The 22,881-nt window shown below is 37.6% G+C and overlaps 1 protein-coding gene across 1 annotated transcript in view; it reads right to left on the bottom strand.

Moving 5' to 3' along the window:
- The window catches only part of LOC117343602, a 178,396-nt gene that overhangs the window by 31,975 nt on the left and 123,540 nt on the right, over window positions 1-22,881 (bottom strand). The window contains exon 6 of the mRNA XM_033906035.1: window positions 6,684-6,764. Within this exon, the coding sequence (XP_033761926.1) occupies window positions 6,684-6,764 (81 nt within the window). The remainder of the gene's footprint in view (window positions 1-6,683; window positions 6,765-22,881) is intronic.

Genomic DNA, 22,881 nt, shown 5'->3' on the forward strand with positions numbered 1-22,881 from the left:
ATACAGACCTTATTACAGCCAGTTTGTGGTGAGAACAGAGGGACCACAATCCTATACAGACCTTATTACAGTCAGTTTGTGGTGAGAACAGAGGGACCACAATTCTACCTTATTACAGCCAGTTTGTGGTGAGAACAGAGGGACCACAATCCTATCGACCTTATTACAGCCAGTTTGTGGTGAGAACAGAGGGACCACAATCCTATACAGACCTTATTACAGCCAGTTTGTGGTGAGAACAGAGGGACCACAATCCTATCGACCTTATTACAGCCAGTTTGTGGTGAGAACAGAGGGACCACAACCCTATACAGACCTTATTACAGCCAGTTTGTGGTGAGAACAGGGGGACCACAATCCTATCGACCTTATTACAGCCAGTTTGTGGTGAGAACAGAGGGACCACAATCCTATACAGACCTTATTACAGCCAGTTTGTGGTGAGAACAGAGGGACCACAATCCTATACAGACCTTATTACAGCCAGTTTGTGGTGAGAACAGAGGGACCACAATCCTATACAGACCATATTACAGCCAGTTTGTGGTGAGAACAGAGGGACCACAATCCTATACAAACCTTATTACAGCCAGTTTGTGGTGAGAACAGAGGGACCACAACCCTATTGACCTTATTACAGCCAGTTTGTGGTGAGAACAGAGGGACCACAATCCTATCGACCTTATTACAGCCAGATTGTGGTGAGAACAGAGGGACCACAATCCTATACAGACCTTATTACAGCCAGTTTGTGGTGAGAACAGAGGGACCACAATCCTATACAGACCTTATTACAGCCAGTTTGTGGTGAGAACAGAGGGACCACAATCCTATACAGACCTTATTACAGCCAGTTTGTGGTGAGAACAGAGGGACCACAATTCTACCTTATTACAGCCAGTTTGTGGTGAGAACAGAGGGACCACAATCCTATACAGACCTTATTACAGCCAGTTTGTGGTGAGAACAGAGGGACCACAATCGTATACAGTCCTTATTACAGCCAGTTTGTGGTGAGAACAGAGGGACCACAATCGTATACAGACCTTATTACAGCCAGTTTGTGGTGAGAACAGAGGGACCACAATCCTATACAGACCTTATTACAGCCAGTTTGTGGTGAGAACAGAGGGACCACAATCCTATACAGACCTTATTACAGTCAGTTTGTGGTGAGAACAGAGGGACCACAATTCTACCTTATTACAGCCAGTTTGTGGTGGGAACAGAGGGACCACAATCCTATACAGACCTTATTACAGCCAGTTTGTGGTGAGAACAGAGGGACCACAATTCTACCTTATTACAGCCAGTTTGTGGTGAGAACAGAGGGACCACAATCCTATCGACCTTATTACAGCCAGTTTGTGGTGAGAACAGAGGGACCACAATCCTATACAGACCTTATTACAGCCAGTTTGTGGTGAGAACAGAGGGACCACAATTCTACCTTATTACAGCCAGTTTGTGGTGAGAACAGAGGGACCACAATCGTATACAGACCTTATTACAGCCAGTTTGTGGTGAGAACAGAGGGACCACAATCCTATACAGACCTTATTACAGTCAGTTTGTGGTGAGAACAGAGGGACCACAATCCTATACAGACCTTATTACAGCCAGTTTGTGGTGAGAACAGAGGGACCACAATTCTACCTTATTACAGCCAGTTTGTGGTGAGAACAGAGGGACCACAATCGTATACAGTCCTTATTACAGCCAGTTTGTGGTGAGAACAGAGGGACGTGACAATCCTATACAGACCTTAATACAGCCAGTTTGTGGTGAGAACAGAGGGACCACAATCCTATCAACCTTATTACAGCCAGTTTGTGGTGAGAACAGAGGAACCACAATCCTATCGACCTTATTACAGCCAGTTTGTGGTGAGAACAGAGGGACCACAATCCTATCGACCTTATTACAGCCAGTTTGTGGTGAGAACAGAGGGACCACAATCCTATACAGACCTTATTACAGCCAGTTTGTCATTGTTATTTAAGATCAACTTTCTACGAGTAAGGGAAGATGTACAGCCAAACAAAACAGGAACGTCTAGACAGTCTTCCCGTCCTACTCACTGTACTGAATAAAACAACACCCTCTCTATCAACCACAAAATAAGACATTTACATTATTGTACCACACGACAGATGCTGAAAATTTGGCCAGAGCAGGAAGAGTCTGTAAAATTTTTTGTCACGTGACCTGGTGTAGTATGGTAAATTGACCCCCTGGTAAATTGACTCCCTTGTAAGTTGAATCCCTCGTAAATTGACTCCCTCGTAAATTGACCCCCTTGTAAATTGACTCTCTCGTAACTTGACTCCCTGGTAAATTGACTCCCTTGTAAATTGACTCCCTCGTAAATTGACTCTCTCGTAAATTGACTCTCCCGTAACTTGACTCCCTTGTAAATTGACTCCCTCGTAAATTGACTCCCTGGTAAATTGACTCCCTTGTAAATTGACCCCCTCGTAAATTGACTCCCTTGTAAATTGACTCTCTCGTAACTTGACTCCCTTGTAAATTGACTCTCTCGTAACTTGACTCCCTTGTAAATTGACTCCCTCATAAATTGACTCCCTCGTAAATTGATTCCCTCGTAAATTGACTCCCTTGTAAATTGACCCCCTCGTAAATTGACTCCCTTGTAAATTGACCCCCTCGTAAATTGATTCCCTCGTAAATTGACTCCCTCGTAAATTGACTCCCTCGTAAATTGACTCCCTTGTAAATTGACCCCCTCGTAAATTGATTCCCTCGTAAATTGATTCCCTCGTAAATTGACTCCCTGGTAAATTGACTCCCTGGTAAATTGACTCCCTTGTAAATTGACCCCCTCGTAAATTGACTCCCGTGTAAATTGACTCCCTTGTAAATTGACCCCCTCGTAAATTGACTCCCTTGTAACTTGACTCCCTTGTTAATTGACTTCCTCGTAAATTGATTCCCTCGTAAATTGATTCCCTCGTAAATTGACTCCCTTGTAAATTGATTCTCTCGTAAATTGATTCCCTCGTAAATTGACTCGTAAATTGATTCCCTCGTAAATTGACTCCCTTGTAAATTGATTCCCTCGTAAATTGATTCCCTCGTAAATTGACTCCCTTGTAAATTGACTCCCTGGTAAGTTAACCCCAGTAGGTTATACATGTGTCGAATCAGAATAAAGCACAGGTACATACCAGTAATCTAACGAAGAGAAATTTAGTATTTTAACAAAATAACAAAAAAATGTTTACATTTACCAAAGGACAAAGTGAAAGTGATATTATAACCAAAGGACAAAGTGAAAGTAACATTAACCAAAGGACAAAGTGAAAGTAACATATAACAAAATGGACAAAGTGAAAGTAACATATAACCAAAGGACAAAGTGAAAGTACAAGTGTAACATATAATCAGGGACATATAATAAGAGGGATTCGTAACTCTCTCATTCTATATATTTCTTATTATATGTCCCTGAAATAACCAAAGGACAAAGTGAAAGTAACATATAACCAACAAAAAAAGTGAAAGTAACATTAACTAACGGACAACGTGAAAGTAACATTAACCAACGGACAAAGTGAAAGTAACATATAACAAAAGGACAAAGTGAAAGTAACATTATAACCAAAGGACAAAGTGAAAGTAGCATTAACCAGAAGACAAAGTGAATGTAACATATAACAAAAGGACAAAGTGAAAGTGACATTTTAACCAAAGGACAAAGTGAAAGTAATATTATAACCAAAGGACAAAGTGAAAGTAACATATAACACTTTATCCATAGGACAAAATTTCTGTTAACTCTTATCTGACCAGCTAAAGACAACGCTGCATGTGAGAAGCACTCACAGAATAACATGTCTACCCCTTTAAATTACACGTATATCCTTTGTTGACTAAACGTTTCCACCTGATTGGTTCGTGTGCTGGACACCATGAAACTGTAATGTGATACCTGGATGAAATAACCACGAGGGGAAGTATAACCATCAACTTCCAATCAGAATACGGCTAACTCTGGCTAACTCTCCTGACAGGGTTTCCGTTCCATTCACCCTACCGACTGCGATTATGACAGAATTGGTTTTGTTTAAAAATAGCCATGCCACCAGAAGTCTGTTTAACTGTAAAATAATCAATGACATGGAAACAAGCTATATTACCACACTAATATATCAAGTCAACTCAAGGTGAAAGCTAATTTCTTCCAAATATCGTGAATAATAAAGAGTGTTGTTTTCTTTGTTACGAAGCCACGTCCTATGATTACGTTCTAATCTGCTGGTAGAAAGGGCTAACATATTTTTCAATAGAAATCCATCATATAAAGAAATTGCCTTTTCTTGGCATAATGTCAGGTGTCAACGGAAGTTCTAAAAGGCATTCAAAGTAACATTCAAAGTGCATGGATAGAAAGCCTATACATCAGAATAAAATCATTGATTCGAAAATAAGATAAGAAAAATGAAAAAAAAATAATGTCTGCAGATGATGGAGTTTAAAGTTATCAAAATGATGAGTTGATAATGTGGTCTCTGATTGTGTCATTATTTGTCATTTTTCTGGGAACATTGAATGAATACCAAGTTGTACTGGTTACTGTTTTATTTGACATCAACGATTAAGGAAAACATGATTTAAATGTCTAGATAAATAACTACAGTTGTATGGGGTGGCTACTGACATTGCTTCTGTATCATAATCTACCCATTACAAACATAGAAATGTTACCATGACTTATTAGTACTGGTTGAATAACAACAGTGACTTGTTGAATTACAATGATGACTTGTTGAATTACAATGGTGACTTGTTGAATTACAATGGTGACTTGTTGAATTACAATGGTGACTTGTTGAATTACAATGATGACTTGTTGAATTACAATGGTGCCTTGTTGAATTACAATGGTGACTTGTTGAATTACAATGATGACTTGTTGAATTACAATGGTGACTGGTTGAATTACAATGATGACTTGTTGAATTACAACAGTGACTTGTTGAATTACAATGGTGACTTGTTGACTTACAATAGTGACTTGTTGAATTACAATGATGACTTGTTGAATTACAATGGTGACTTGTTGAATTACAATGGTGACTTGTTGAATTACAAGGATACCTTATTGAATTACAATGATGACTTGTTGAATTACAAATTGAATTACAATGTTGACTTGTTGAATTACAATGGTGACTTGTTAAATTACAATGGTGACTTGTTTAATGACAACAGTGACTTGTTGAATTACAATGGTGACTTGTTGAATTACAATGGTGACTTGTTGAATTACAAGGATACCTTATTGAATTACAATGATGACTTGTTGAATTACAATGATGACTTGTTGAATTACAATGATGACTTGTTGAATTACAATGGTGACTTGTTGAATTACAATGTTGACTGGTTGAATTACAATGATGACTTGTTGAATTACAATGGTGACTTGTTGAATTACAATGATGACTTGTTGAATTACAACAGTGACTTGTTGAATTACAATGGTGACTTGTTGAATTACAATGTTGACTTGTTGAATTACAATGTTGACTTGTTGAATTACAATGGTGACTTGTTGAATTACAATGATGACTAATGTTGAATAACAATGTTGACTTGTTGAATAGCTATGGTGACTTGTTGAAAATACAACAGTGACTTGTTTAATTACAATGATGACTTGTTGAATTACAAATTGAATTACTATGTTGACTTGTTGAATTACAATGATGACTTGTTGAATTACAATGGTGACTTGTTGAATTACAATGTTGACTGGTTGAATTACAATGATGACTTGTTGAATTACAACAGTGACTTGTTGAATTACAATGGTGACTTGTTGAATTACAATGTTGACTTGTTGAATTACAATGTTGACTTGTTGAATTACAATGGTGACTTGTTGAATTACAATGATGACTAATGTTGAATAACAATGTTGACTTGTTGAATAGCTATGGTGACTTGTTGAAAATACAACAGTGACTTGTTTAATTACAATGGTGACTTTATGAATTACAATGGTGACTTATTGAATTACATTGGTGACTTATTGAATTACAATGGTGACTTATTGAATTACAATGGTGACTTGTTGAATTAAAATGTTCACTTATTTAATGACAACAGTGACTTGTTGAATTATTGAATTACAATGATGACTTGTTGAATTGCAATGGTGACTTGTTGAATTATTAGGATAACTTGTTGAATTACAATGTTGACTTATTGAATTACAATGATAACTTGTTGAATTGCAATGGTGACTTGTTGAATTATTAGGATAACTTGTTGAATTACAATGTTGACTTATTGAATTACAATGATAACTTGTTGAATTGCAATGGTGACTTGTTGAATTATTAGGATAACTTGTTGAATTACAATGTTGACTTGTTGAATTACAAGGATAACTTGTTGAATAACAATGATGACATTTCTCAATGTGATTTGCTGGTCGGGTGACCAAATGATAACACACTTGCCTTTCACCTAGGTGTGAAAAGATATACGGGTCACCTGTCCGACCACGTGGATTTTCTCCAACACTGAGACCTATAGCTAGCTCTTATGCACTTCCATGCGGGCCAAGAAGGGCGATATAATAAGTTGGTAGAACTGTTTTTGTAGTTGTTGTAAAGTTTACAATGATATACACTACATTGCTGTATACAAACCTGGTGTTGTGCTGCCCTCACGAATCCCATATTTGCTGTAGTGGTTACCGCCCCCAATGCATCGCCGGTGCCAAAGATCACCTAAAACATAATACAATTACATGTATATTACTTCCCATTTTATACTCGCGCACAATTAAATTATGTCAGCCACACATCTACAGGTAGAGCTCCTTCAGGGGGAGATAATTCAAACAAATACATTAAATTCTACCGAAATTGTCAAATATAAATTGTCTGACTGTTGAATTAGCGTCAAGTTTTCTCCCATTACAGTAGAAAGTAACAATAGAACTCGTGATGATGTAATCGATGATCCTATCGTTAAAGTTTAATACGGTGGTGAGCGTAATTCTGATGTAAATCCCCAACACACGTCCTTGATACTGTGTATAGCATTTCACAAATTTAAGTGTTTTAAGCTTTTAATGCTCCACATCCGACTCAACTGTCGTAAATCGTGTTTTATTTTCGCTGATCAGAAAAAATGGAGACAATCCTGACTCTGTGATCAGGTCTCAAATACTGATAAACCTGATTATTATGTACGAAATAGTGGAGGCTGTAGGGAATAATACTAACACTTAGGCATAAAAGGTCTGCATCATATTCACTTGGACATTTCAACAATCATATCAAAAATCTTACTTTTAGCAACTAACAAAACATTAATTTTTGGGTGATTGTGCAAATTAAGATAGACACATCACACACACACACACCTAGTCACCCTTCAATATTTTCAATATTAGCTGAGAATTCAACAAACAGCCAAATATTAATCAAACTGTCTTTGCCTTAATTCTGAAGAAGGATGTTACTATGGTACAATTCGCTTATGTTTGGAAAAGCCAAGTTTGATCAAAATTCCTTCATACATGTGTAAGGAAAATCATTTCAAATTTTTGCCTTTATTTCCTCTATTGACCTCCTTCTGGCTTCAAATCCATCTTTTGCCCCCATCAGAGGGCCAGAACCTCCGTTGACCTCCTTTAGATCCATCCTTTCCCCATCAGAGGGCCAGAACCTCCATTGACCACATTTAAGTCCATCTTTTGCCCCCATCAGAGGGCCAGAACCTCCATTGACAACATTAAAATCCATCTTTTGCCCCCATCAGAGGGCCAGAACCTCCACTGACCACATTTAAATCCATCTTTTCCCCCATCAGAGGGTCAGAACCTCCATTGACCAACATTAGATCCATCCTATACCCCATCAGAGGGTCAGAACCTCCATTGACCACATTTAAATCCACCCTTTCCTCCATCAGAGGGCCAGAACCTTCATTGACAACATTTAAATCCATCCTTTCCCCATCAGAGGGACAGAACCTCCATTGACCACATTTAAATCCACCCTTTCCTCCATCAGAGGGCCAGAACCTTCATTGACCACATTTAAATCCATCCTTTCCCCATCAGAGGGCCAGAACCTCCATTGACCACATTTAAATCCATCCTTTCCCTATCAGAGGGCCAGAACCTCCACTGACCACATTTAAATCCATCCTTTCCCCATCAGAGGGCCAGAACCTCCATTGACCACATTTAAATCCATCCTTTCCCCATCAGAGGGCCAGAACCTCCATTGACCACATTTAAATCCATCCTTTCCCCATCAGAGGGCCAGAACCTCCATTGACTACATTTAAATCCACCCTTTCCTCCATCAGAGGGCCAGAACCTCCATTGACTACCTTTAAATCCATCCTTTCCTCATCAGAGGGCCAGAACCTCCATTGACCTACTTTAAATCCATCCTTTCCCCATCAGAGGGACAGAACCTCGATCCATTGACCTACTTTAAATCCATCCTTTCCCCATCAGAGGGCCAGAACCTCCATTGACCTACTTTAAATCCATCCTTTCCCCATCAGAGGGACAGAACCTCGATCCATTGACCTACTTTAAATCCATCCTTTCCCCATCAGAGGGACAGAACCTCCATTGACCACATTCAAATCCATCTTTTCCCCATCAGAGGGCCAGAACCTCCATTGACCACATTTAAATCCATCTTTCCCCATCAGAGGGCCAGAACCTCCATTGACCACATTTAAATCCATCCTTTCCCCATCAGAGGGCCAGAACCTCCGTTCATGATCGATCAGTTCCAATTATTCAAAGATATTGTCCCAGCCTAAAATTTTATCTCTACATAAGGAAAAAATCTTTAAACATGGATGACTTTTCCCACATTAATGCTACAAGCCAAATTATAAAGGCTGAATAATTCAGTCATGTCCTGCTTGTGTTGTTATTTTATAGGATTACAATGAATACAACTCTTGTCAGTATCGTGGTAAAATCAGAAACAAATTCCATATCACTTCGGTAAAATTAGACAAGAGGCCCAATGGGCCTGTATCGCTCACCTGGCTCTACATCAAATTTGCAGTTGATTGAGGTCATTTCTATAGATACTATGCTGATAACCAATTTATTCAAATATCAGAGTAAAATAGGTTTATTCATGTCAATAAATTTTCTAGTCCTTCATTCCAGCATACTATTGGCCTAATATCGGGTCTTGGTGACTCTTGGCTATCGCAAGATTTAAAAATATTGTGACCTTGAATGAAGGTCAAGGTCATTTATTTGAACAAACTTGGTAGCCCTTCACCTAGCATGCTACAGGCCCAATATCAAGTCCCTGGGCCTCTTGATTATTGAGAAGAAGTCGTTTGAAGATTATAGCCTATTTGACCCATGTGACCTTGAATGAAGGTTAAGATCATTTATTTCAACAAACTTGGTAGCCCTTCACCCCAGCATGCTACAGTCCCAACATAAAGTCCCTGTGCCTCATGGTTATTGAGAAGAAGTTTGTTGAAGATTATAGCCTATTTGACCCATGTGACCTTGAATGAAGGTCAAGGTTATTTATTTGAACAAACTTTGTAGCCCTTCACCCAAGCATGCTACAGGCCCAATATCAAGTCCCTGGGTCTCTAGGTTAATGAGAAGAAGTTGTTTGAAATTATAGCCTACTTGACCCATGTGACCTTGAATGATCAAGGTCATTTATTTGAACAAACTTGGTAGCCCTTTACCCCAGGATGATACAGACCCAATATCAAGTCCCTGGGCCTATTGGTTATTGAGAAGAAGGAGTTTAAATGAAAAAGTTGATGCCAGACGGCTGGACGGACGACGGACGCCGCACCATGGCATAAGCTCACTTGCCCTTTGGGCAGGTGAGCTAAAAATTGGAATATTGTCGGTGAATGAATCGCTGACCAATCACTTTCATGTAAAAAATACTTTTACCTTTCTTCACTGATTTCACATGCCAAGAACAAAATATCATCTTGTATATACATGTACTATAGGAATAATTAAATCTACAAGCTTAACCCTCCGAGAGTTATTCCAGCAAAATATCAAAGAGTCTACCATTTATATGAACATCAAACTGTTGATGCATTAACATTTTTATTCTGTTTAAATATCATACAGCTCAAAATATTAATTTGTATATTACATGACAGTTTGTCATTATCACCAGAATGTTTCATATCTTTCTCACAATAAACGCTCCGGATTTCGTTTTCCTGGAAAAACACTTTCATGTTTATTCCGATAGTTCTAAATGGATGCTTCACATGAATTTTAAACAGCAATGAAGTTTGTTTAAACTGTAGATTGTTTCATCTCCATGGAAAACATCAAACTTGGAACAATATCTTTTACTACTCAACGTTTTCTCACAGCGTTCATTAAACTGTGTTCACTACAAATTACTATATTTTGGGCCATATATCCACGACAGTGTTCAATCCCTACTTCAAATATCTCAACGTCCTCACGAGTCCATAAAGATGGGATCCCACGTATACGCTAGATGTTTTCTTCCATGACAGCAATACATTTATGACGGAATGCCTTTATGAATAAAAGGTCAGATTGATTGACAGAAGTTGAAAATACTTATTAATAACGTCAGCGTTGCTAATTTTTTGGATCACGACTATCATCGATATTTCAGAGAATCGTGACTCATATACAGCCTTGGGCGATTCATTAGTAATACATATATTGTATCGCAGTTATTTCGTATACATGACAGAATTGAGAAACACCTGCTGTATTATTGTCATTATGTCAGTCCACTACTGTAAATGCTTTGTGATTGCTGATGTAAGCAGCATAAAGGCATTATTAGGCTATTGCTATAAATAAACGTACATGAGAGCACGACGTTGGTATGGTCATCTTTACCCTATATATACATGATTGTTCGGATCCAGTCTGAACTTTCAATACGTCAAGCAGACATATTTGTTGTGGGTAGGAATGTCTCATCTCTTTAGGTATAACCTTTAACTGCAACTTACTTTACAAATTAGTATAAATGCAAAGCTGATATACTTGCTACATATTTTCACAGGGAACAAAATAAAATGATCTTGCCTTGAACTGCTCTTTATTGACTTCAATGTAATGTTCTATATTGAACAGTAGTCACTGTTATACCAGTGTTTATTGTACTGAATGACCAACTGATGAGCTATTTTAGGGAAAAACTAGAACTGTCGCCAGGATGGCTGACTAATACCCCCGCAATCTGCACGAGTCAATGGTGAATTGGAATTCTTAATTAGAGGCTAACTAAGATAAACCCAGTAATATAGTGACCAGTTGCCATAGCAACCATAATTTTGAAAAAAAAGAAAGTGGCATGCACATCTACACATGGTCCTCTATATTTGTGTGAAGATTCATTGAAATCGGCCCTTCGGTTTTCCTGGAGGAGTTGTCCGGACAAACTTAAAATTATGGTTCTTATCGGAAAACCTGTTTATAGTGATCAGTTGCCATGGCAACCATAATTTTGAAAAAAAGTGGCATGCACATCTACACATGGTCCTCTATATTTGTGTGAAGTTTCATTGAAATCGGCCTTTCGGTTTAGGAGGAGTTGTCCGGACAATCTTAAAGTTATGGTTCTTATCAGAAAACCTGTTTATAGTGACCAGTTGCCATAGCAACCATAATTTTGAGAAAAATAAAGTGGCATGCACATCTACATATGATCATTAATATTTGTGTGAAGTTTCATCGGAATTGGCCCATCGGTTTAGGAGGAGCTGTCCGGACAAAATGTGTCTACAGACAGACGGACGGACGGACGGACAGACAACCTGATTCCAGTATACCCCCCTAACTTCGTTGCGGGGGTATAATTACAGTCGGGAGTATTTATGGAGATGGAGGCTAATTAACTGTGGTATTCAGGGAGCTCGTGATCATTATATATTACTTAAATACTTAAATATTACATCATTACTATTAATGTAAATGTAAAGCTCATTATAGAGTGATTTTGTAGATAAGATAATATACAAAATTTACAATTTTGCCTCAGAAAAGATAGCATTCTCGGGTTAATAAATCATTGCATCAACCTGAAAACAGGTCAATAACTGTTTCACTATATGACACTTCGATCCCCATCATTCTCACATTACCAAATGGTCAATCCCTGTCAATGGATTAGATAGATTGCTTAGAAAAGATTGAATATTGCAATAACTAGAACTGTCCTCTTGAGGATATGTAAAACACACGAATCATTCGTATCCATTTTTTTAAGAAAAATCATGACCTATTTCAAACAATAATTAAAATTCACCCAATCAGAGGCCAACATTTAATTAGTATCCCTAATTCACCCAAATATCAAATTTAGTTGATATCAGGGCAGTACACTTTTTGCTTCAGTATGGTTGTCATGGCAACAAAGCCTATATAGTGATGTTTGGTATTGTTTAATACAATGTACCTCTCTACGATGTGGTCAGAATTGGCGAATGATTAAATTTCAACCAATCAAAGCCACTTTGTGCTTCAGCTTGGTTGTCATGGCAACAACACCTTATGTAATAGATATCTAAATTTCATACCTAAATCTAAATTTTGATCAATCAGAAGCCATAATATTTGAGCACAGTGAGAATGTTTACAATCAACCAATTAGAAAAAGGTCATATAATAATTTATATCCAGTGAATTTGCCCATTTTGTATATGTCACCAGCTATATATAGTGTAATATTATACTCTAGAGCATAATTTCACTAGCTGTGACAGTCAAACTGATTCTGACCTCAATTTAACTTGAAATTTTCACCTTCATCTTAAATTCACCCTATCTTCAAAGGGAGAAAATGGCGAAAATTAAACGGGGGCGCACACTACCTGGTATACATTATATATCAGTTTAAAATCATAATTATATGTTTCCATCAAATCTACAAAGGTCTCTGTCAATCCATTAGAAATATAGATACTCTCCATGTTAGTGACCTCCTATCATCTGAGGATATTGATATTATGGAAATACAAGTGTACCAGAGGAACAGATGTATAATCTTTTACACTAATTGTCTGAATGACAGATGACCCTCTGGTCGATTGGCTATCTTGTTTATAAAGGCAGATATCCAACCAACATGATTTTTATCTTATTAATTTGTTTTTCACATATTAATAATAATTATTCAGAGATTTTTATACGGCTATATATCACAGCAATATAGCCATATCAAATTGGTTCACAAATTATTATCTGTGGTTAGTGAGGCATTAGCAAACAGCCATATATCTTTCTCAGAACTCCCTGGGGAGCATTATACAGCCAGGGCTGACTTTTCTGCACTAACAGCATTCACATGACAATTCTAACACTGACCTACCACATACCCATTTACAGCTGAGTCGACTTGGACACAACAGAGTATGGCATTGTCTTCAAGGACACGGCGCCCATCGCCTGGACTCAAACTAATAGCGACCCTTTAGTCACGTAGCCCTACGTCTAACCCCTAGACCACGGTGCTGGGACTCAAACTAGCGACCCTTCGGTCACGTAGCCCTACGTCTAACCCCTAGACCACGGTGCTGGGACTCAAACTAGCGACCCTTCGGTCACGTAGCCATGGGCCTATCATTAAACCACAGTGCTCAGGAACTCAAACTAGCGACCCTTCGGTCACCTAGCCCGGCGTCCTACCCGGCTAGACCATCGTGCCGGTACTCGAAATAGGGACCCTTCAGTCACGTAGCCATGGGCCTATCATTAAACCACAGTGCTGGAACTCGAACTAGCCACTCTTCGGTCAGGTACATGTACATGTAGCCCTGCGTCCTACCACTAAACCACCATGCTAGGACTCGAACTGTGCCCCATTGGTCACATAGCCCTGCGTTTTACTACTGAATCCACTTTTTCTTTGATGGTACAAATTTTCTAATTTTCACCAATAGTTCAAAAGGCCATATTTTTATGTTGCAATTATAAAATATTATATTCTTTCTAATTCGTTTACTTATATATAGTCATTACTTTTCCTCAATCTTATTTCTTCCTGTGACCAAAACACTGAAAGGCAGAACCTCTGGTAAATAATAACTTTGACAGTTATAACCTACAGCCTGAATGGCTTGGTTGTTTAACAAAATTAAATAAACACTTTTGGTGATACATTACCATGTAGATAACTGACAAACAATCATAATAATGAATTTATCAGCTATTCCAAAAACACCACTACTCACCCTCAGTGACCTCATCTGGTCCCAGACAGGATGACATATAGAGACAGGTGTTATCGACAGAGAGGGCTTATTGCAATCACACAGAGACAGTCTACTAGTCTGTAAAACATTATGATGATCAGAAACTGTGTCGGCATAACTATCAAGTAGTATCATGGCTACGAGGTTCACCTGCCTGACCACTGAGATTCCTCGGGGCAATACTCCCATATTCCTCTCATGGAGTAAGACCTTCAACCAACCTCTGAGGTTTCTCAGGTTATTCACTTATTAAGATCCCTCTCTGGGTTTGCTCTTTCCCTCTCACAGTAAGATCCCTGCCTGCATGACCACTGTGAGATTTCCTCCCTCAAGAAATAGCGTCAACACACATCAGCTGTCAAAATCAAAGATGGCTGCCTGTCGGCCATTTTGTTTTCCTGGTTAGACTCAAAACTAGAGGCCCAAGGTATACATACTCAGCAGCAAGTATAGTAGTGGCACTGTTGACCATGGCGGCCATTGTGGATTTTGGACCGACCAAAAAATAACAACACTTGGTCAGGACTATCTCAGGATCATTCCAGGTAAGTTAGAGCTGAATCTCACTGGCAGAACTTGAAAGAAGTTTGAAATAGGTGTTGTTCAGGAAAACCATGATTGCGCAATCATGTTACAAAATGGCCAGCGCACCAGCAATTTCAAAGTTTTTATGAGGCTGAAAAATAACAACACTTTGTTTGCTTCCCTCCCTTAACATCCTCACCAATTTCCAGCTCAATGGCAACAGTAGAACTGGAGAAGAAATTTAAATTGTGTTTTTTCACGATGGCGGCCATAACAGCCATCTTGTATTTGGGACCGATCCAAAAAATAACAGCACTTGGTCAGGACTGTCTCAGGATCCTTCCAGGCGACTATCAGCTCAATCCCACCATTGGAACTTGAGAAGAAGTTTGAAATAGATGATGTTCAGGAAAATGCTGATTGCGCAATCATGTTACAAAATGGCCGTCGTGCCTGCCATGTAAAAGGTTTTACGAGGCTGAAAAATAACAACACTTTGTTGGCTACCCTCCCTTAACATCCTCTCCAATTTCCAGCTCAATGGCACCAGTGGAACTCGAGAAGAAGTTTAAATTGTGTTTTCCAAGATGGCGCCCATCTTGGATTTTGGACGGACCTGAAAAATAACAACACTTGGTCTGGACCATCTCAAAATTATTTCTGGCAAGTTTCAGCTCAACAGCACTGGTTGAACTTGAGAAGAAGTTTAAAATGTGTTTTCAAGATGGCGGCTATGACGACCATCTTGGATTTTGGACGGACCTGAAAAATAACAACACTTGGTCAGGACCATCTCAGGATTTAGGGGCCGCGGTGGCCGAGTGGTTAAGGTGTCCCGACACTTTATCACTAGCCCTCCACCTCTGGGTTGTGAGTTCGAAACCTACGTGGAGCAGTTGCCAGGTACTGACCATAGGCCGGTGGTTTTTCTCCGGGTACTCCGGCTTTCCTCCACCTCCAAACCCCCCCCCCCCCCCCCCACCACCACCACCGTATAGGATATAGTAAGTTCTTATGGATGAAAATTAATTATTCATACACTTAGATTTAAAAAGCTCAAACTTTTGGAGGGCAGTTTAAATAGGCCTTACATGAGAAATGTATTATATGAACATTGTTGTGGCCAAGAAAACTAAGGCTGATGACAAAGTAAGCACAATGATTGATGGTTTACGTAAGTCAGTCAAGACTTATAGGTCCTCACAAGGTCCTGATCCTGACTTAAATCTCTGGATCTATTGAGAACAATCCAATACTGGACGGACATCCCTGACCAGTCAATCCCTATACGTGCCATTAAGTAAAGGTCATTCCTATAAAACGCCACACTAACAATACGTAAGGAAGAGTTGCAGTAAAACTGTGGGATTTCTGTAGTATAACAATTCTATAAAAACCACAGGCCTTGCACAAGAGCCCTGATTGCTTTTCATTGATCAAATTACGCTCGCAGTAAAATGCTACAATCTTTCTAGAATGATTCCTTAATGTCAAAGCTCTATAAATTAATCAAACTTTTCAAACCTCAATCAATTTACTTTATCACAACTGTCTAAAACCTGACAACTCAATCAGAACAATTATTAATCATCTTCAGTTTTCTAAAATTGAAACTATAAAACTTTTATGAAACAATCAAATTTAGTTAATAACTGCATTGACTTGGTCAATGAATTGTTCAGTGACCATAAAAATCAATATGATTTGTAATTTGTTGCGAGTGCATGGTTACCAGTCCGTGTAACACTTATAATTAACAACTCAAAATTCTAAAATGTTTTAGAATTTTAGATTTTTAGATTTTTGACCAAAACCTAAAATATCAAATTTCAATACAAAAATGAGTTTTTAGATTTTTGACCAAAATTCTAAATTTTTAACTTTCAAAATTGTTACTGACTTGGTGACCAAGAGGAGGGCATATATATGTCTACACCCGATATAATATTAATATCGCACACAAAAATAAAATTTGTCCAAATGAGACCATGGTGCTGACCATAAAACATTTCCCAAGAAACTTTAAACCAAAAGAAACTAAATTTAAAGATTATGGTTATGTGATTTAAAAATACAAACAATAAAATTAAAATTTTTTGACCATAGCAGCCATCTTGGATTCTGATGTAGCCACACAATTATAACAACATGTGGTCAAACAAAGGAAGGAACACTCTTGATTACCAACATGACAAGGCAACTGACACTTCTAATAGAAAAACTATGTGTTCTGTAACTCGGGTAATGATGACAGGACACAACTAAGAGAGAAACCATGTGGCCTGTAAGTTGGATAATGGAGACACAATAGGCTATAGAATCGTCATTAGAAATGCAGTTTATATTCATAAAGAGAATAAATCCATGAATTTGTTGGAAAATCAGATCCGATCAGAAATCATAAGACAGCTGACAGATCTGATCTGTTCTGGGATTTGAATCTATATCACTGAGGGCAACGACAGGCAACAACACGCCATGTTCTAATCAGAGTAGTCATCAATCTCTCTGGGATCAAGTTACTGACAAGATTCCCTCCTACATGTAACTACAGCATACATCAAAGATGGAGATGACTTTAATTCATCAGGCTAATTATACCTGTGTAAGAACTAATTATACCTGTGTAAGAAAACCTCACGTACAGCTGGTGAATTATCTATTGATCATGTACAGGTTATCACTCTATCACATCCTCATCATAAATGTTATTTATAGCCAATTACATCATCTGTATCAAATCTCTCCTGTTTATGTTGTCAACACATCAAGATAAATATCACTTAATATCCCTGTATATCCATAAAATGGTTCTCACCTGTATATGACATGACAAGCACCTTTTACCTCATAACTAGCAGGGCTTCCAACTGACCCTTGAGAGTAAACTTTAATTTACCTTCAAAAATCTAAAAAAACTTGTTCATCTTCAGTCAGTGAAGTAGTAAACAAATAACAATTCAGTCAGGGTATTCAGTCCAGTCAGGGTATTCAGTCTAGTTAGGACATTCAGTCAAGTCAGGGTATTCAGTTTAGTAGGGTATTCAGTCTAGTCAGGACATTCAGTCTAGTTAGGACATTCAGTCTAGTCAGGGTATTCAGTCAAGTCAGGGTATTCAGTCTAGTCAGGACATTCAGTCTAGTCAGGGTATTCAGTCTAGTCAGGGTATTCAGTCTAGTCAGGGTATTCAGCCTAGTCAGGATATTCAGTTTAGTAGGGTATTCAGTCTAGTCAGATAATTGAGTCTAGTCAGGACATTCAGTCTAGTCAGGGTATTCAGTCTAGTCAGGGTATTCAGCCTAGTCAGGATATTCAGTTTAGTAGGGTATTCAGTCTAGGCAGGGAATTCAGTCTAGTCAGGGTATTCAGTCCAGTCAGGGTATTCAGTCTAGTCAGGGTATTCAGTCTAGTCAGGGTATTCAGTCAAGTCAGGGTATTTAGTCTAGTAAGGGTAGTCAGTGTATTCAGTCTAGTCAGGATATTTAGTCAAGTCCGGGTATTCAGTCTAGTCAGGACATTCAGTCTAGTCAGGGTATTCAGTCTAGTCAGGGTATTCAGTCTAGTCAGGGTATTCAGTCTAGTCTGGGTATTCAGCCTAGTCAGGGTATTCAGTCTAGTCAGGACATTCAGTTTAGTAGGGTATTCAGTCTAGTCAGGGTATTCAGCCTAGTCAGGGTATTCAGTCTAGTCAGGACATTCAGTTTAGTAGGGTATTCAGTCTAGTCAGGGTATTCAGCCTAGTCAGGGTATTCAGTCTAGTCAGGGTATTCAGTCTAGTCAGGGTATTCAGCCTAGTCAGGGTATTCAGTTTAGTAGGGTATTCAGTCTAGTCAGGACATTCAGTCTAGTCAGGGTATTCAGTTTAGTAGGGTATTCAGTTTAGTAGGGTATTCAGTCTAGTCAGGGTATTCAGCCTAGTCAGGGTATTCAGTTTAGTAGGGTATTCAGTCTAGTCAGGACATTCAGTCTAGTCAGGGTATTCAGTCTAGTTAGGACATTCAGTCTAGTCAGGGTATTCAGTCTAGTCAGGGTATTCAGTCTAGTCAGGGTATTCACAGTCAAGTCCGGGTATTCAGTCTAGTCAGGGTATTCAGTTTAGTTAGGGTATTCAGTCTAGTCAGGGTATTCAGTCTAGTCAGGGTATTCTGTCTAGTCAGGGTATTCAGTCTAGTCAGGGTATTCCGTCTAGTCAGGGTATTCAGGTTAGTCAGGGTATTCAGTCTAGTCAGGGTATTCAGTCCAGTCAGGGTATTCAGGTTAGTCAGGGTATTCAGTATTGTCAGGATATTCAGTCTAGTCAGGGTATTCTGTCTAGTTAGGACATTCAGTCTAGTCAGGGTATTCAGTTGACATTTGCGGTAGCTAATAAGGTAAAAGTTGTTAATGTAAGTCTGATCATGCTGTTAGCTATATATATAATGATCTATTTGAGGCTATAAAGTTGTATAGATCCCAAACAAGCCATTAGGGAGATTTTGTCACATCAGATTACAAGTCATTGTCTGGATAAGTACACAATTTAGTCCACTGATGCTGCTGTAGATAAACCACCATGTTTTTTATATCGAGCTACCATAGAGAGTCGTACAAGTATATGGAGTATACAGTGTATATGGTTATTACATTATCAGCCACTATTAGATAATGGTGGGTAATCCGAATCACTCTACGTCCTTGGTCCAATTCATAAACAATCCTTGTTATCACTATTTCTTGATTTTGATTGGGAAAACAAAACGGCTGACTAATCTTGGATTTTGATAATTGAAGATTGTTAATTATCACATTTTCTTGAAAAATACAACTGGAAGATAATTTCTCAAAGTTCACATGTAGGTCATCCTTGGTCAATACTAGTAATGTACCCATTCAATTTTGTGACTGATCAGAAAAACAAAATGGCCAACAGACAGCCATCTTGGATTTTGACACATGGTAGCTATTTTGTTTTCCATATTAGGATCAAATTTGAACTTGCTCAACTAGGGACTGAGGGAACATCTAGTTTGAGAACAATCCTTCCAGTACAGATATCAAGAATTTGTGATAACGATGGATCGTTCACAGACAGACATTACAAAAAATACTACCACTGATGATTTGAACAGCCCAATCATCTAATGATGATCTACTTTAAAGTTTAATTTCAAGAGTTGGTAAAAAAAGATGATTTAATGAGAACTCTTCTCTTGACTTAAATGATGATGGTAACGAGTCAACGAACTTATAAAAGATTAAAAAAGAAATATTGAGTAATCTTATATTTTACTACTAGATTCTAGGTCCTAACAGGTTAACCTCGTACACTTTGATAAGTTAGCTACTAGCTAGGTCATCAACAAGGCTTTGCATGTTGAACACTGATCCTTGGTGGTGATTAGAATATTGTCAGCTTTTATCTTACCTACAATGACACTTTGACATTCAAGAAACTAATTATCTTCTGACCCATCAACCAGCCAACATAAAAAAAAAATGATTTAATTTTCATTATCTTATCTTAATGACAAACATCTCCATCACCCTGATTCAACATGACAGACTGCGGGTTACAATTAGATCCGTTCCATAGAGGCCCCTTGATAAGATCCTTCAAGCACCTCTAAAACGGTACTGTTTTACCATTTTGTCCTCAATTCTATTGGTAGCATTTTAAATTCCATATTGATCCTTTTCATTGTATTTTCACATACAATGCAATCACTTAATCCCACTATAATCTTCCATAAAAATCTTGATTAGATTGACTCATTGTACGTATATAAACAAAGATCTGTTGTAAACAACATCAACAGAGACAACCTCAGTTCTAAAAGGTCAAAACTCCAGTGTAAGTAAATATTTTCGCCTTTTGATTTTCATGATTGATATACTGTTTTAATTAGTTGTACAATATAAGGTAATGACTTTCCTAGGTGTAGGGGATAAAGGACTAGGTAAAGATACACACATTCTCACTATAGAACTTGATACTCCTGATGCTGTTGGTTCTATTTTTTGAATTTTTAGAATTGAATATAAAGATAATATTTTTTTGTAATCCATTACACAAATTTGATTAATATGGTTGTATACATTAATATCATTTAACTGTCACAATATTTTGCTAATAACATATTACAAGTGATTGTGTATGATAATGTATGATGTATGATGATGTATAATAATTGTGATAATGTATGATGTATGATCATGTATGATAATGTATGATGATGTATGATAATGTATGATGTATGATCATGTATGATAATGTATGATGTATGATAATGTATGATAATATACAATTATCAACCTTTTTTCAGGTGATTACAAGGATTTATCAAACTGAGAAAGTGCTATTTCCCCGAGGCCACAGGCCTGTTAAAAGATGAATTACTAGCCTGGTGATGAAAAACGGTGAACATACGAATGCACACTGCACACAAGTATGTACAAGCTTAATGTTATAATCCCTCCCTGACTTTGTCGCAAGGGACTGGGAATAAACAACTGTTTTTTTGTCTTTATCTCATCTGCTCCAATTATATACATGTACATATGTACAATGTATATGGTCTTTAATTTGTAGTTCAGTTTCACTCCACAAATTAATGTGAAAACATTTCTTTACAACAATAAAACAGCAGAACAATGTAATCATTATAGATTTAGTCAAAGCATTCATTGAAATCTTCCATCCTCATATATAAACTTAATTATAGGTTTTCCACAAGGTTTTGTCCTAAGCCCCAGTCTCTTCCTACTATGGCCTTTCTAAATACATGAATCACTTATAAATACCTTATATGTCTCTCGATTGGTATCTATAAATACCTTATATGTCTCTCGATTGGTATCTATAAATACCTTATATGTCTTACAATTGGTATCTACAAAACTAATACTTATAAATACCTTATATGTCTCACGATTGGTATCTACAAAACTAATACTTATAAATACCTTATATGTCTTACAATTGGTATCTACAAAACTAATACTTATAAATACCTTATATGTCTCACGATTGGTATCTACAAAACTAATACTTATAAATACCTTATATGTCTCACGATTGGTGGATCTACAAAACTAATACTTATAAATACCTTATATGTCTTACAATTGGTATCTACAAAACTAATACTTATAAATACCTTATATGTCTCACGATTGGTATCTACAAAACTAATACTTATAAATACCTTATATGTCTTACAATTGGTATCTACAAAACTAATACTTATAAATACCTTATATGTCTCACGATTGGTGGATCTACAAAACTACAAAGAGGAACAATTATCACTCACAATGAAGTTACTGATTCAGTAGAAAATGGCCGTGCCGGCTGATGAAATTCCTTCCTGATTACAGAAAGTCACTAATAAACACTCCACTGCATTATCTTGGCCTTATTCTCCAAATTAATTTACAGAGAAATATAACCAATTATATAATCTTATCTAAAATGGAAAATATATCTAAATTCTATTACTGCAGGAAGAATCAATCTTAGACTTTTGTACTGCAGTCTTACTCTGAAGAAACATTTAGTAGCCTCGGGGCTGAATGCAATCCTCATAAATCAGTCTTAGACCTTCTAACTGCAGTCTTACTCTGAAGAAAACATCTAGTAGCCTTCGAGCTGTATACAATCCTCATTATAAAAACAAAGAATTAAATTAGTCCTACTCTGTTGTAATCTCAGAATAAATTAAACAGAATAAACGTTACTCAAGTTAATCCAAAACTGGAAAACAGTTTTTACTGGTGGAAGAGATTCTCAATCTTTTAGCCTGGGAGTAGACCTAATAGAAAAGATTCAGCATGAGGCCACAAGATTTGTAAGTAATCATGCAGTTTCACCAGTATGGGAGTTTCAGCTTGATTAATACTCCAAAACCCCTGCAGCTTACTTGTGTTTGAAGGTCACCTTCTTGACTTTAATTCAAACAAAGTGCCATCTAAAGCCACTAGTAAAGGTTACAGAAAAGGGATGAAATAACCACAAAATTTATGTGTTACTTAACAATCCCATCAACACAATAAGGTCAGTAAAAGCTATGAAATGTCAAAATGGCATGGTGGTCAACGACAAATGAAGGCCA

The sequence above is a fragment of the Pecten maximus genome, chromosome 15, assembly GCF_902652985.1.
Source record: "Pecten maximus chromosome 15, xPecMax1.1, whole genome shotgun sequence".
In the NCBI taxonomy this organism is placed as follows: domain Eukaryota; kingdom Metazoa; phylum Mollusca; class Bivalvia; order Pectinida; family Pectinidae; genus Pecten; species Pecten maximus.